The sequence below is a fragment of the Pyrgilauda ruficollis genome, unplaced genomic scaffold (assembly GCF_017590135.1).
Source record: "Pyrgilauda ruficollis isolate IOZ18807 unplaced genomic scaffold, ASM1759013v1 scaffold3, whole genome shotgun sequence".
Classification (NCBI taxonomy): Eukaryota; Metazoa; Chordata; class Aves; order Passeriformes; family Passeridae; genus Pyrgilauda; species Pyrgilauda ruficollis.
The window spans coordinates 9,143,869-9,160,159 of NW_024524377.1; the positions used below are offsets into that span (position 1 = coordinate 9,143,869).

Genomic DNA, 16,291 nt, shown 5'->3' on the forward strand with positions numbered 1-16,291 from the left:
TCCATGCCCACTTAGGACAGAAAGCAGAGGGAGCAACCTTAGGCTGTGAGTTAAAACCAAAAAGCTGTGTTTTGTTAGTGTTACTCAAGAAGATACACACACACTGGCAGCACATCAAAGGAGCTGGTGCCAAAGGAAGTGGTGTCAAACTAAGTGTATTTCCTGTCCTGAACAGGAATTAAATCAAACATGTATTTTGTGATCTCCTGAATCCAAGTATCAGCAACCACCTATGGCCAATGCCAAGATGGAAGAGGAAAGCATAATTTAAAACCTATTCTCTGTGAACCTGAAGATCCTATTGACAACTTTGTTTTGAAGTAGGCCATACCTGTTACAACTGTGGCCTTGAAGTGACAGAGGAAGGCAGGGACTCTCTCAGGAGTTTTACTAGATCAGCAGTGGTTGGATTACTCCTATGCAGAATATGAAATCACAGCTTCACGCAATTGAGGAAAATCAGACAGTTATATCACAATTCCAATAAAATTGCTATATCCAAAGTCTGGTAGAGACAGAAAAACAAGAAGGAAAAAGAAAAATCTCATATGCCATGGTCTCCTCTTGTAGACTGAAAAAATGATAAAGTGCATCCTTGTAAATAACTCACTGCAGGATGCCTGGAATTTTATAGAAACTACTGCAACTTGTCTCCCAGTGGGGAATAACTGAGGCATGAGATAAGAAATCAGCTATATCCTAACTTGCAGTGACAGGTGCTGTAAAAGGAAATGCCCAATAAAGGCTTAATGTATAGGAAGATGGCAAATAACTGTCTGGAATTCTGAAATAAGAAAGCATAAAGCAATTCTATAATCATGTCTAATCAAAGAACACCATCAGTTGCTAAAAACTTCTAGGGGAAAAAATGGGAGAGGTGGTAGCATGCTTGTCTTTGTCAGCAGTGTTTTGGGAATATTTTAGCCTGCAGAATTTAATTCCCTGTTATTACTTCTGAGCCTGAAGGTGAAAATCATAAATCAGAACCATTCATAACATGCAATAATGGGATGAAATACTCATAAGGAGAGTTACATTATGAAATCCTTTGGGATTATGTGTAACCCTTACAGTCCTTGATGACAGCATTAAAAATCCTTCTGTCACTAACATCTATTCTTCCCTAATTCCTATACTAGTTTTTCTTCTTTCTTCTCTCGTAACATTTCCAGATTTTTGTGTCATATGGCATTCCTTCCACCCTTCCTCCCTGCTGCCTTAAATATATGTTTAAGGCAAAATCATAGGAAAGCATTCCATGCTTAAAAAGATGGACAGGTTTTAAATTACACTGTAATTACTAATAAGGGCTTTTAATACCTGAGGAGCTTTCCCAGGGAGTTTTGTTCTGATTTCAGGACCCCCATTGTTTTTATAGAGGGCCATTTGGTCCCATTTATAAGGTGGTTACATTTTGAGTAACAAAGACTGCAGTGCTCTAAAATAAAATAACACTGTCCCCACCCTTCTTTCACCTTCTCATAACTGAGTTTTAAAAAAAAAAATCCCAACCCATGATGTGTTAGAGCTTTGTTTTCTGAGTAACAAGACCAATCATGTTTCCTCTGCTTGAGGTCTCTCTCTTCTCTTCCTTTTCTTCTAGGTCCTCTGGATCCACACTGACATAGAAATATCCCATGATGGAGAAAATAATGCACACAGCAAAGAGGAGAACAGTGAACAAGACAAATTCAGCCCACTAGGAAAGAAAAAAGAACAGCAGGTCAGGAGACCCCAGACTCTCAGTCTGGAGGATATCTCTGCACTTTCAAGTGGTTTTTAAAGAGCTGGGTGAAAATTATTTCTTAGTTTCCAAAATGGCTCACAAGAAAGAAACTTTCTCATCCTGTTTTTCTGGGAAATGCTTGTACACATAATGTAATTACAAATATGTGATACCTCTTGAAACAAAACAGTTAGATTGAGTTGGTGTCATTAATCTTTTCTTACAAATCTGACTGGAACGTACCCACCTGGGCTTTTTGCCTACAAGATTCTTTTGGGAGAGGCAGATTCATGCTGGCCAGAAATATGCCCTAGTGCACACCTTCCTGGCATCATCCCAGAAGTTTCACAGCCTGAATTAAACTACCTCTGCACCACGACCTCCCCCTGTCAGCCTGACATCTCAGGGACGCCAGAGGCAGCCTGGCAGGACTCCCCAGGCGAGACCCCTGAGGAAGGCTGAGTGCCCTCTGCTCTCGTTGCTGGGGAGCACTCAGCGTGTGGCTGCCTCTGTGTGCAGCCTCCAGGTGCAGACACAGCCAGCTTGCCTAGAGCTGAGCTCCAGCAGAGTTACCAGCACAGGTCAGGCACTTCCAGCCCTTGGAGGGCCAGGGAGGGCCAGTGCTCTCCAGGGGAGCTCCACTGAGGGCCCCATGGAGCAGAGGCTGGGGGACAGCTCAGAGTGAGCTGCTGTCAGCTCAGGTGCAGGAGCCTGGGGCTGGGCAGGGAAGCTGTGCACCAGGACATGGCCATCCAGAAGCACCAGAAGCCTGTTGTAAAGCATGACCTCTGTTTTAAGAGCCAAACCATACCTGTGCCATTGGTGCAGCCTCGGCAACAATGAGCACAAAGGTATTCCCCACAGCCACGGTGAGCAGCCAGCCTGCCTGCAGCACCGACTTCATGCTGGCTGGAGACTGAAAAGAGGAGAAGGGCCTGATCAGTGGGAATCCTGCTGTGCCCTTCAGCCCTGCTTCACCCTCTGGAGTCCTGCCCAGTGCAGGTGTCACTGGGCTCAGCCTAGGAGGAGATGGTGGAATTTTCTCTGTGTGGAGTGGTTAATCTGTGGTTAATCTCAACATCTGCATACAAGGAGCTTTCAAAACATGGGCAGGAGGACACATGAAGAAGCAGGAGATGCTGTTGTTGCAGAGCTGACTCCGGCTCATCCCCAACCTGCATCATCTGAAATGGTACGATCAGGACGTCCAAGGAGCCACACGAGCCCTGCAGCTTGAAGTCTGGTGCCATGTGGCTGTACACCTTTGGAAAAGAGACTGGATCTTGATGTTAAATTTCCTGCTGAGGACAAATTTTTCACATCCCATTACAGATCATCCCACTGCATTAATCATCCTCATTAATAAACATCTGCACCTTACTCCAGGGATAGATTTGAGCAGCTTCAGTAGCTGTTTGACCATGTAATGTCTCAGTCCTCTCTTCTCATCAACCTCCCCAGATAACAATCAAATCATCCCTTGCAGGTTCATTACCCCTTGCTCCCTTGTTACAACCTTGCATGTTTAGACCCCTTCAGTCTCTCAGTTTAAAGCAGGTGCCAAGTCCTCATGCCACCCTGTAGCCCTTGAGATACCTTGCCTTTATATCACTGAAAAATACAGAGCACAAAATATTTCACTAGGAGAAAACCCTGATAACAAAATATTCAGAGTTTTCCCGTTAACTGTCCAGTTCTGTTCTGTGTTCTCAGGTTGACCAGAAAAGGATATTTCCAAGTATCACTGAGAACAGGTACCTTCAGAATATGAATTAATTTAGCTTGAGGGTACCCAGCAAGCTGTGTTATGATCCCACTTTCAGCTGAAGGATAGACAACATTGTTAGTGTCATGTCAAAGGAGGTATGACAAGTCAATGGCAGATGCAGAAATAAATCTTGAAGTCTAATTGTAAGGTCCTTATCTTTAAGTGGAGTACCTGAGAATAGGAGAAGGCCAGACCTGTAATGGAGAACATCACCTCCCCAGCAGATATCAGTAAATATTGTGGTAACTGCCAGGCCATGTGGACATTGTTGGCTTTGATGTCTTCTGACTTCCACGTCTCAACAGCACCTCCAGAAATCTAGCAGGAAAAAAAAGGCACACTAATTAGTTGCTGAAAGATCAGATTTTTCTTAGCCTGAACAACAGCAGCAAATTTACCAAAAAACAGTTTTAAGCAAAGGTGGAAAAAACCCTCTGCCTTTGAAGCAAACTATGGCTCTCAACCCTGCCATTTCCAAGCCTGTTGGGAATAGGATGACTCCTGCTGCACAGGGCAGAGAGAGCAGGATGGAAGGATTCCAGCTCATTTAGGTACCACAAGAATTCCCTGAATTATTGCAAACCAACAAGTTGTCTTCTGTAGTGGGGCTAGGAAAAGCCTGTGAGGTTCCAGTGAAGAGCCAGTGACCTGCTGATGTCCTCAAGGTCAAAAAAGGATGAGAGGGTAAGTGCTCATTGCAGCCATGTGTTCACTGCTCCCATTTTATCAGCAGTGTACAACTTCCCTATGATATCAGTGACACCCAAACAAATTCAGCTCAGGAAAGCCAAGAGTAGCAAAGACTGCTCCATATCAGATCTATTCAGATAGTTATGGTAGCTATATTCCTAATTATTTTTGTTTCTTTTCCCAGGTGTAATTAATACTGCCTGTGATGCACAGAGGCTCAGAGGCTGAGAGAGAATTGACTAGAAGCCAGGAAAACACTAGACTGAAATGACTTCAGGCAGAAAGCCCTGTGTTTAAGGAGGAAAAATACAATGGATGTTTACAAGATGTTCTTAATCACCAATCATTGCCAGGGAGGCAACTCAAGAAACTTTATTTCAGCAGGCTAAAAGGGGTGAGAAGAGTGCTGTGCATTGCTCTTTAGCCCATAAAGAAATGTCACAAGCACCATGCTGTAACTGCACACTGAGGAAGGCTGGGTAGAAGGCAGCATCCCCATGATTTAAGTTTCACAGTTCAGCTACATTAGCAGACTAATATATTGTATTCCTGGTTCTTCTATATGGCACTCCTGGCAGAGGAGCAGGGCTCAGTACAAATCACTGCAATAATTAAAAGTGATCTTGGCCTCAAGCAAACTAAATCTCTACAGAAAGCAGAAACCACAGAGAGAGAGATGGAAAAACAGAGGATGAAAAATATTAAAGTACTAGCACAAGGTTTGGAAGGGCTGAGGCACAGAGCCACCCTGAGCAGCCAGGGCTATAGCAGGGACTTACGCAGATGGGACCACAAACTGGAATCCTTGGCACAGTGACATGGGACACATTTACCTCAGCTGGCCCTGTTACCAGAGGCTCTGGGGCAATTTTCTTAGTGTTATATTTTTAATGCAACCTCTCTATCTGGTTTCTCATCTGGTGAAAGAGGCTTGCAACCATAGAAGAGGGGTCTGGCCAACATCACTTCAAGTGTGTGTGTTTTATGTACATAAATCTCTGCATTCACAGATGGCAGCATCTGCTTGTTCCCTCCAGGGCTGTACATCCCACTCCAGCTACTGGAATTGGAAAAAAAAAAATACCAGGTGCTTCATGGCTATATTTTTCCCTCGACGTATTTGGACTCTGCAGCCATGAACAGCTCCCATTAATTGCACAACAGGGAGATGCTACTGCCAGGGAGTAGATGACAACACTTTGCTCTGCTCATCACAACACAGCAGCCAACGTCCCAGAGGGCAGCTTAGCAGTGTGTCCTGTCAGACTCAGTTTGTCTGTGTGCCTTTGTGGTGGAAAGGTTAAAATGGGAGCTAAGCTGATCATGTTCATCTCTGTGGCTCCAGCCAGCTGGACCAGGGTTGAAGCAGTGTGTCTGAGAGGTTGGCATGCAGGGAAAGGAATCCACCCTTTCAGCAGTGCCCAGACCCCATCAGGGCCAGGCTGTTCAGAAAACCATGCCTTGACTTTACACTAGGCTCTAAATTATCTGTACAGACAGTGAGAGGAGGAAATGGATGTAAAACCTCACCAACCTCCTCCCTCAGGACTTTGTCCCTCTTCCCCCTATGCATAATCTACAAAATCTTGGAAGATCAGACTTTAGTTCAGTAAGCTAAATGTGAGGATAGAGCAGACTGTTTCTGCAATTTTTTGAGTGTGAGACACCACCAGGTACAATCTTTTAAAGACCACAAGCAGAGTCAGCTCTTGGCAGGTGGTAATAACTCTTTGCAGTGCTCTGGGTCAATGTTAACTGCTCAAGGATGGCATGAGACCAACACAAACCACAGATCACATGATTTTCTATGGAGGATTTCTATCAAGGAAAAGATTTTACTTCTTTTTAACCCATGCAGTCTGACATGATCATGGTGTAAGGTGGAACAAATACACACCCACCTTGTTTATGTAGGTACCAAAACTTTCTACAATTCCTTTGATAACAGACTGCCCTCACTTGGCTACTGCTGAGGGATCAGGGAGTGGACAAAGCAAGTGAGAGTCACCAACACAGGAACAAAAGCACTACCAGAGAGCAGAACAGGAGTGTGTGACCATCACAGGAACACTTACATTAGTTATCACAATGGTGTATGAGGCACCGAAGTCAAGCAGCCCCAGCTCCAGGGGGAACTCTCCTGTTTCAGTTATGCATTTTCCATTATTATATCTAGATAAAAGGATGAAGGACAGTATTTCCCAGTTAGTTCCACAAACAAAGAACACAGAGCAGTGGCATCAAGCATACCCCTGAAATGGAGCAGGGAGGATGCAAGATGTAAAAATGCAGTAGTGTTTACATCAAACAATCACTGGAGTTCTTGCTGTCTTATCCTTCCAGAAGCACTTAGACACTGCAATTCACCTAATGACCATTGCTAACATTTTTAATGGTTTCTGTTCTTTTGTAGTGCTGATGTAATTTTTTTCCTCCCCTTAGGTTTATTTTCCTCCCAAATTTTGCTGCATTTCTTCAGGAAATATAGGCCAGACAAGTAGTCAATAGGAGCTCAGAGATGTGGACCCAGAAGCAACTTTGTTTCCTTTCAACAGAGCAAATTAGCCTTCATGTTTGTTCTTCTGATTTTGGATGTGTGAGATGGCACAGAAGCTCAGCAGCATTGCCACAATGGCTGCTGCATCCTACTAAATTGCAGCAATAAATATTTTGGATGGAGCTGATGCAGAGAAAAGCCATGAAGCTTGTTTTGAAACACTGGAAATGCTAGAAATACCCTACAAGAGCCAACTGCAGTACTGCCAAACCAAGGCCATATGGAGCCCCTGTCTAACAAGCCCAGCCTGCAAAGCCATGTAATGCCACTTGATGTTACCAGCCCACATACTAACACTTTGCAGGATGGAATATGAACTGGCCTTTCCCTGAGAGCACCCTAATACCAGGAGCTTGGGCCTGAGAGAATAACAAAATAAAGCAGGCACTAAATGGCAGAGGAGACTTCACCATGTCCCACCTTACTCCACTGACAGATGCACAGGAATGATGAGTCTCTTCCCTCCAGGCCCCCACATAATGTGAGTAAAAACTTCTGCACACACATGACTGGCCTGGAACACCTGCTCTGCACTGAGCTGATAATTCTGCTTTTTACAAACATCTGCCCCCACAACCACATGCCAAGACAATAGCAATGCAGGTTTTGCTATTAGGCTGAGAAAAGTCTCTTTGTACCCAAGGAAATGCCTCAGCAAAGACCTTCAGCTCAGGAAGAGAGACTTACACATCCCTCTCCAGCAGTGAGTACTCAGAAGCACTGTAGTTTTTCTGAACAGCAATAAACCTTTTGCTATCGATGGTGAGGTTGACATCTTGGCTCAAACCATTAATGAATCTGCAAAGAAACCATATTTCATTGGCCTGTCAGACAGGGCAGAAGAATAACAGCAGACACTTTAGAAGTTTGCATACTCTCCCAAAGCATTCTGTAATTCCATAAGGTTATGAGTCTCTTCTGCAAGTTTCCAAAATATTTGTCTGATTCATTGCCTAGTTTTTCAATACAAGATTATTTTCCTTGTTGCACAATTTTACCCTCTTACTCTCTTTTCTATGAAAAGTGTCCCTCACTTTTTGTGGTCTAGAACCTCCTGGCAATCCAGTCTCGGAGACCAACAAAGATTGCAGCAAATTCTGAGGTGACAATGAAGATGATCAGAGGGCTGGGGCACCTCTCCTGTGAAGACAGGATGAGAGAGATGGGGCTGTTCAGGCTGGAGAAGAGAAAGCTCCAGGGAGACCTCAGAGCACCTTCCAGTACCTGAAGAGATCCTACATGAGAGCTGGAGAGGGACTTCTTACATGGGTATGGAGTTATAGGACAAGGGGGAATGCCTTTAAACTGAAAGAGGGTAGGGTTAAATCATGTTAGATTTTAGGGAGAATCTCTTCATTATGAAGGTGGCAGGACACTGGAACAGGTTGCCCAACAAAGTTGTGCATGCCTCATCCCTGGAAATGTTCCAGGCCAGGCTGGACTGGGCTTTGATCAACCTGGTCTAGCAGGAGGTGTCCCTGTCCATGGCAGGGGTGTTGGCACAGAGTGATCTCAAGGTCTTTCCAACCCAGACCATTCTGTGACACTATGGTGACAGTTCCATGGCTGTGTGAGGGGGCAGTCTCAGCCTACCACAGGAAACTCTGAAGTTGTGCATCCTGATGAGCAGGTGCACCATGCTGGCAAAGAGCTTCTACAAGTGGCAAGGAGTTTTCTAGCATAATAAGATATCTTCACCAAAACTAGAACTTATATGGGAACAGTTTGTTTGGTGTTCTTTCATAGACAAAAGACAGTTTCCCTCTGACAAGTCAAAAATTGATAGTAAAACCAAACCCTTTTCATTTGACCTATATTTTAAGATATTTTTGTTTTCAGTTCTTTAAATGGGGGTGAAATCCCTGAAGTTAGTCAAGTGCTTAACAAAAGTAAATTTTTAGTGCAAAAATAGTTTCTTCCTAGTGAAACTTCTTTACAAATTCTTAAATGGAAAGTCTGGGGATTTTGTCAAAAATCTTCACAAGAAAATATAAAAAAAATTCTGACTGAATCAAGTCTTCAAGGGTGTTTAGTCAGTAGAAACCTTCACAAGTACAGGGCTATGAAGAGATACTGTTCTTCTAGTTTGCCTACACAGGTTTTCAGATAGAGGTCTTGGACATTGTTTGTTTTGTTTGGTTGGGGTTTTTTTGTTTTTATTTGGTGGTGGGTTCATTTTGTTGTTTTGTTTTTTTCCTAATTTCACCTTGCCCAAATCCTCTAGAAAGTCTAGCTGGAATACTGGTTTTTTGAGGGGTTTTGTTTGTTTGTTTTTTATTTGGTGGCTTACTGTGTTTTGTTTTTTAAGGGTTTTTTTTGCAAATTTGCATCTTCTGCACCTCAGCAGCCAGCACAAACCAGAACAGGAGTGTTCATGGACTAAATGGACAAGCTCAAATTGGGAAGAGTGAACTAAGCAGAACCCAATGCCCAGCTGAATTGTTTATGAGGATGTAAAATTGTTGCTGCATCCAATTTAGTAGACACTTCTGCATGAGTTTGGGTGAACATCATGGGTTAGCCAATTTGCAAAGGACATAGCAACAGCTCCTATCCAAATTGCTGCTTCCCTTTCATCAGTGAGATGAATTTGCCACTTTTCCAAGGAAGGAGCTCTTTTATGTTGCCATCACAGCCCAGACTATCCTAGGCAGTGAGCAGCAATAGTTCTCAGCTCTGCATGGCATGTGTGGGAGGTGACACTCTGTCAAGCCTCCACAGCTGACACCCAAGTCTTGCATGAGAAGTGTGGACTGGATTCCAACCCAAGAACATCTGGGCTATGTTACATACAGATGCATCAGACAAAAGCACTTTCCCTCACCCAACCACCACCAAATCCTCAAAAAAAAAAAAAGCCATTCCTACCTAACAGCTGCCAAACCATTTTCTGGCTTTGCTTCCAAGTCTGTAATCTAAAGAGAGGAAGAAAAAAAACCATCAAACATATTTATTAATGCTGCCTTACAATGTGTGGCAGACAACAGTGGTGGCTGCAGAGTTACACATGTCCTGCAAAGCCTGTGGAAATCCACTGGACTCTCACATAAGCTTTACATCAGGCCACAGCTGGGGAGCCCTGGTACAATGAAGCCAGTGGCAAAATTTCATCTCCTGCAAGGGCTTAAGATGAGATCATACCTTTTCTCCTCATCGCTTCCGTAACAAAGGCTACTGAGTTTTAGCCAGTCAGCCTTCTACTGAGGCATGTAACACTCTCCAAAAAAAGTACTTTTCTTGATATTGAGATAGCAAGAGAGCACTATCCACATTAGCATCTTTCAGTGACTAGTTACAATTAAACTTAAGTGCCTCACTCCTACAAAATCTGCAAATGCCTAACTTTCAGACCCTGATTCTTGTCATACTCATAGACTTCACAGAAGTCTAAAGCTGAGAGGAAATGCTACGTTACTCTACTGATGATCATGCCTCTCATGCTTTCCCTGATCCTCAGTACTCAAGAGATTAAACTGTTTTAATGTGCAGGCAGAGAGTAGGAGAAACCAAGATGCTTGTTTGTGCTCACAAACAGATCCCTGCAGACAGATCCCTGCAATGGCCATCTGGGGATGGGCACACTGGGGAGTGAGAGTCTCTCTCCTGGAGGCCACAGCTAGAACCCAGATGGAACCCAGGCAAGCCAAAAGGGACTTTAGAAACTGGCTCTCTCTCAAAGTTTCCTGTCCCTTTCACAACACTTTTTTTCCTGATGCAAAACCCTGATTTTCTGAGACCAAGGATCCAGAATTTCAGTATATCTATTAATGTCTATTGTACTTCAGAGTAATATGCTACCCACAAATAACATATGCCCTAAATAATAAATAGCCACAGTGAATAATAAATGTCAGAGCAATAAATAATAAACGGCAACATCATTTTTTTTCCATGGGAGACACATGGGGATGAATACTCTAGTTCGTTGCAGACAGACCAGCCAAACTATTACTCGTATTCACTGATGATCCCCAGAGCTCTCAAATTCATTTCCTGCCTACTCAACAGCCCACAAAGGAGAAGAAACCAATTTCAGCTAGGATCCTTCCAGGAAAGCACTCCCACCTGAGTGAGTGGGCCAAGTCCAGCAGTGAGGGAGGTAACTCAAGGGTGAGCCCTGCAACACAGCAGTGATGCTGGCACTGCTTTCCTTGTGTTGCAGTGCTGGAAAAGTATCATTTACCATGCTGTCTTCCACATCTCCCGTATCTAGAGCTGTGAATGACAGGTCAATAGCATCACCCAACAGCACAGATGTTTCCCAGCACACGAGAGCCTGCCTATGCCAGGGTGGGCATTAATTTAAGCACAGTCTAGACAGCTGGGGCAGCATAGATATACTGGAGCTCTGAGACTGATATGCTCCAAGCCTGTTGCAGGTTTTTGCTTCTTAAAGACTGTATGAAAATCACAAGTATCCATTTCCTAAAGAAACAGCACAAAGATTTCAGTGTCACAGGGAAAGTTAATTTTGTGTGACACTGAGTCCTAGCCTCCAAACCATGAAGTCTGATCATCAGCAAAAAATCCTGATGTTATGACAAAATAAATTCTTTAAATTAATTTCAAAAAAGTTATATGGTTTCTACTATATAATATTGAATGCTTGGTGTGGCTACCCTGCAAGGTAAAAGTTTCAGGAACTGCAAAGAGAATGGATATTTTAGCATGAAGACAGATTCTGATGGCATTTACACACCTGCCACAATTTGCAATAACACCATGAATTTCAAGACAGCTTCTTAGGATACAGCTATGCACAAAAGATATCAGAATCTGCCCTACACATCCCATATGTCCCTCTCTGATTGTTGCAGAAATACACAAAAGTCCAAATACAGCCAGCTCTGCTGCAGAGCCTGAAATGAGCTTAATTATTTATTCTGTTCAGCAAAACAAATGGGCCTTCTGTGCTTTTTCACTAAACATTTGCAATAACTAATCCCAGAATCATTCCTCTGATGCTTTTATTCCATGGCCAGCCCTAGAGCCTCTTCAGCATCTTTGCTTTATAGAGCCATCTTTGGGGGAAAACCTCTGGCCCTGTTTCCCCAGCTTTCTCCAGCTCTGCTGCCTAGCAGGCATGACTCTGCTCTCCCACAGCAGCACTCAGTGGATTAAAGTGTGCCCAGAAACTCTCAGATGCCACAACGCCTCTATTAATCAACCAACAGAAATGTGTACAGATCCAGTGCCTCTAGCTAAGAAGTGAGGTTTAGACCATCTGAGAGCAATCAGACAGACATTGCAACTGAGTAAATGAATTAATGAGCCTATTACCCCATTGTAGCATCCCAGCCATTGAATTAATACTGTATTTACACTTCACTCCCACACTCACTAAGCGGCTTGATAGGCTTCCTTCTGCCTCAAAAACAATTAAGCTGTATACTGATTTTTCCTTCACGGTGTAGTTAAAAGCAAGAGTCAATCCTTGATGTTGCAGGGTGAAGTGAAGGCTCTGTTGCTCTCCATTCAATATTAATTTTGAGTACTCAGCTGGGTTCTGTGGAAGAAAATAAACTTGGTTACACTTTCTTCAGATAAGAAAGGATTTGTATTTTCCTACCGGGTACAACACGACCCTCTCTTTTAATCCTGTTATCCTTTATTCCTAATTACAGGTGAATGTAAGGTGTATGCTTTGCCAGGGAAATTCTTCTCCAAATGTTCAATTTCTGTTTCATATAACAGATATTATGCTTCATTTGTAAAGCTATTCCCATGCACTTCTGAGGTGATAGAGCAGAACAAGCTTTTGCATCTGTGGGCTTTATTAGAAAATGCCTGAAAAAAACTCCATCCTTTCTTCAATGACATGCAAGTCAGGCATTTCAGTCCCAAATATATGCTTACCTGAAAAGACTCCACAGGCTGCTGAAATAGGTCCTTGTCTTGGATTGTCACTTGAACAGGGTTCTTTGCCAAATTCAGGACCCGAATTAAACTTTCTTTTGAGACAAGTCGAGGCATATCGGTTTCCTAATTAAAGTAAAAGGCTTTAAGTGCCATCTGTATGCTTTATTAGCACTTTAATATCTCTTCATTTTTAGCCATAATAGTCTTCCTCTCTGTAATGACACTTTTCCATCCCTTCCTCAACAGAAGTTGCACTCAGAGAAAACTGAACATAAATAATTTTTAGGGAGGTTTCCTCATAGTAGCTCAATGGCCAACCCATCATTCCTCCCAAAAATTGCTCTTCACACCACTAAGTGTACAGACTACACACCTACTGAGGAGGTAGAAGAATGTCACAGCTTTCATTATACAGCTCCCTCGTGCCTGGATTTAACCAACTGCCACATGAGAATGGAAAAATTTGTGCTTAGCTTTCAAAAGCAGTGACCAGAATAATTATTACCCACTGCAGTCAGTGACTGGGAAAAGAATCAGATCAGAAGTTAAGTAGTTTTGAAAATCCAAGTCCAGCTTCATGTCTGTAATCAGAGCTTTTGCATTACTGGACACCTTGCTATCTATACAGCTGACTGTATAGATGTTATTTCTTGTTTTCTGAGAGCGGTAAGCTGATGCCTCCAGCACTGAGGTATCTCCTTCTGCCAGGAATCATTTCCTAGAAAGAGTACATCAATCAGTGTCAGCCTTGTACTACCTGCAGAGCTAATATTTTTTTTAACTTCTCTTTTTTTCTCATTTTATTTTCAAGTAGCTGCCAGCCATACTGAAGAGCTATTTATTTTTCTTCTATCTTATCTGATAATTTGGGTATTTCAGGCAGGGAATTTTGAACCTAACTGGGTGGGGAGACACACTACCAAAGAAGTCAGAATGAGCTGATTTTCCTGTATCCACATGCTGCTCTGGACCAACAGGCTTGCTAATATTATTCACCAAATTCCATTACTGTAGCTTTTCACTTCTGCTGCCCACAGTCAAGTGAGGGTGGACCATCTTATCCTCTTCTTTGCTAGATCTTAAAATGGCCTTTAGGGTAAAATTTTCATGTACAGGCAGAAGGGAACCTCTAACTCACCTTGCCTCTGCCCAGAGGAGTTACCCACAGCCAGAGCAAACTTTGGTGCTTGGCCAGAGATTCTGGTGGTGGCAATGAGAGCATTTCTTTGCTCACATAAAGAGATCAGAAAAACGACCTGAACCCACACAGTCTCATTTCAGTGGGAGGCTCATTAGGGGATTCACCTGAGGAACCAGCAGATGTTAATCCAGGGCTGTGAGCCAGCCACTCTAACAGAACGTTTTAAGTACACATAGAAGCTTCAAAAATTAATCCTATAGTAACTTTTGTGAGACAAAGGTCAGCCAAAGTCTACACAATGCTGGTCATGAGCCAGAAACAAACAGTACCAATCTGTAGGAGCTAACATGGAATTTATAAGAGATGTGCTGCCATCCTCTCTGGGGATGCCTGGCAGTCCCTGATGCCTGTGTCAGCATTCACCTGCCCCCCCAGAGAAACAATATGGCTTGTAAAAAAAGCCATTCCCATCATAAAGCAGGAAAGTAATTACATTTTAAAATTTTAAAACAATTAAATAAAAAACCAAAACGACCACACACACACAAAAGACCCCAAACAGAAAAGTATAGGCAAGCTACAGCAAGAAATAGGAGAGAGAACAGACTACCTTTTGGAAATTAATCACTAGCATTAACTAGATGTCTGTCAAGCACTTTGACGATGGAAATCTAGAATATAGACCAATACAGATGACCAGCACAGGAAAACTGCAAAGACTAGAAAGAAAGACACAGAGACAAAGAGAGGGAAAAGTAGACAAGGTAAGAATTATCATTAGCAACTGGATCAGTATGCCCAATTGTAAAGAAAACATTACAAAGTTTGACCAAGGAGCACAATGGCTTAAAGGATTATCTACCAGACATCAATAATTACACCCCATGGAAAGAAAGAATTTCTGAGGAATGCCTTGTGCTTTACTTACATTTATTTTGACTTCTATAACAGCTGCAAGTCCAAATGCCAGCCCTGCAAGGATCATACCTGTTGCCATTTTCCTAATAGGTCTATGGAGCAAATGAAAGAGGTGCCATTAAGGAAAAAAAAGTAATTTAAACTATAGAATACCATTCCTCAGAGCCAAAGATGTGCGAAAACCATGTAATAAACTGTCCAACAGGTGGCACTCAGGATGACAGGTTGTTTAAATTGCCAATCTCTTAACTTAAAACTATTTTATTATTCTGCATGAGGCCAGCACTGAGGCCAATTAAAACTGATATGCCATGAAAAGAAGTTCTTTCCTTGCAAGTTTCATATTATCTTTTTCCCAGCTCTTCTAGTGGGAATAGCTCATGACATTATGTTAATCCATGATGTTGGAAGGAGCACCAGAAATTATGTATCTTCAAGTCCCTTTTGGGAAAGGCAAAAGGAAAGTAACATTCTATTTAGCAGTGGGAATGAGGAACAGAAAAATGTGTAGTTTATGTCATCAAAGTTTCTGACCATCTGGGGCCTCATTCTGGGTTATTTCTCATGCCAATCCATTTATATTTCTAGAAAATAAAAAGCTTTCTTCTAAACTCAAGGCAAAGCTAGTGCAACTTTACCAGAATTACGTGAGAAAATCTGATATAAATCAGAATAATGCAAGTCCAGAACAGCAGATTCAAACTGAGTATTGAGTTGAGTGTTGAGATTTGAGACAAATCTGGTTCTAGATTCAGTGGTCTCCACTCTTTGCAATGGTCTTTAGTCCTGGCATTCAGTCTTGGTTGGTTCTTGAGTTTGTGCTGCTGGGTGAACTACTCTGTGAGCTGGCCATCAGGCAGGAAGTTTTCTGCCAAGTCAAGGCACAGTCCAGGCCATGGGCTCACATGGTATCAGGGAGAAGCACAGCCTCTGATGTGTATTCTCCAAGGGACACCAGGACAATATTTTTGATATGTCTTCAGGTGCAAGTCATTCAGCGTGGTGGGAAAGGACCAGCAGGGTGAAGGGGAAGGCTTCTGGGGCACCTGCCACCCCCATTTTATGTGGTTTTGTCTGGCCAGCATTTTAGTTTGGATTAAGAACATGCTTTTTAAGCCAGTCACCCCACTCACTATCCTTTCCCATGCTATGGCTCACATGCAGAAGTGGTGCTGGAGCATGGAAACTTGTCTCCTTTCAGTTGAAACTCCAGTGACAAAGGCACTCCAAGAGTGCACATAATGTACTTCCACTGCTACAGGGCATCAGTCCACAGAGGCAGAATACAGATACTCTGAAGTTAATTCACACAAATTGCATAAAGTGGGTCTCACAAACAACCCAAGGTCTGCTCCTATTACACTGCATTTCTTGCTAACATAGACTAAGGATAAAATGCTTGGCTCATATGGAAATCTCCTTGTGCACTCACTGGTTCAGATCCAAGCCAGCATGGGACCATGAATTTGGTCCCATGGGGACTTTTCAGGGAGGGAATTATTTAGGCATGACCTGGGAAACAAGGTGGAAAACACGTTGATCAAATTCAAAATGAGTCTACTTGTATATGCTTTTGGAAAAATCTGTACAGAGCAGAATCCAACATCACTGGGTTTTACCCTCTGGCATTTC

General features: G+C 42.8%; 1 protein-coding gene across 2 annotated transcripts in view; it reads right to left on the minus strand.

Annotated features, from left to right (window-relative positions):
- Positions 1–440: 440 nt before the first annotated feature.
- SLC15A2 (solute carrier family 15 member 2) overlaps positions 441–16,291 on the minus strand; it is a 52,362-nt gene continuing 36,511 nt past the window's right edge. For both annotated transcript variants that reach the window (XM_041473402.1, XM_041473401.1), the window contains 9 exons: positions 14,670–14,751; positions 12,598–12,723; positions 12,083–12,247; positions 9,610–9,656; positions 7,429–7,539; positions 6,260–6,356; positions 3,666–3,812; positions 2,538–2,642; positions 441–1,699 (listed from right to left, as the gene is read on the minus strand). In XM_041473402.1, the coding sequence (XP_041329336.1) occupies positions 1,523–1,699; positions 2,538–2,642; positions 3,666–3,812; positions 6,260–6,356; positions 7,429–7,539; positions 9,610–9,656; positions 12,083–12,247; positions 12,598–12,723; positions 14,670–14,751 (1,057 nt within the window). In that variant the 3' untranslated portion in view covers positions 441–1,522. The remainder of the gene's footprint in view (positions 1,700–2,537; positions 2,643–3,665; positions 3,813–6,259; positions 6,357–7,428; positions 7,540–9,609; positions 9,657–12,082; positions 12,248–12,597; positions 12,724–14,669; positions 14,752–16,291) is intronic.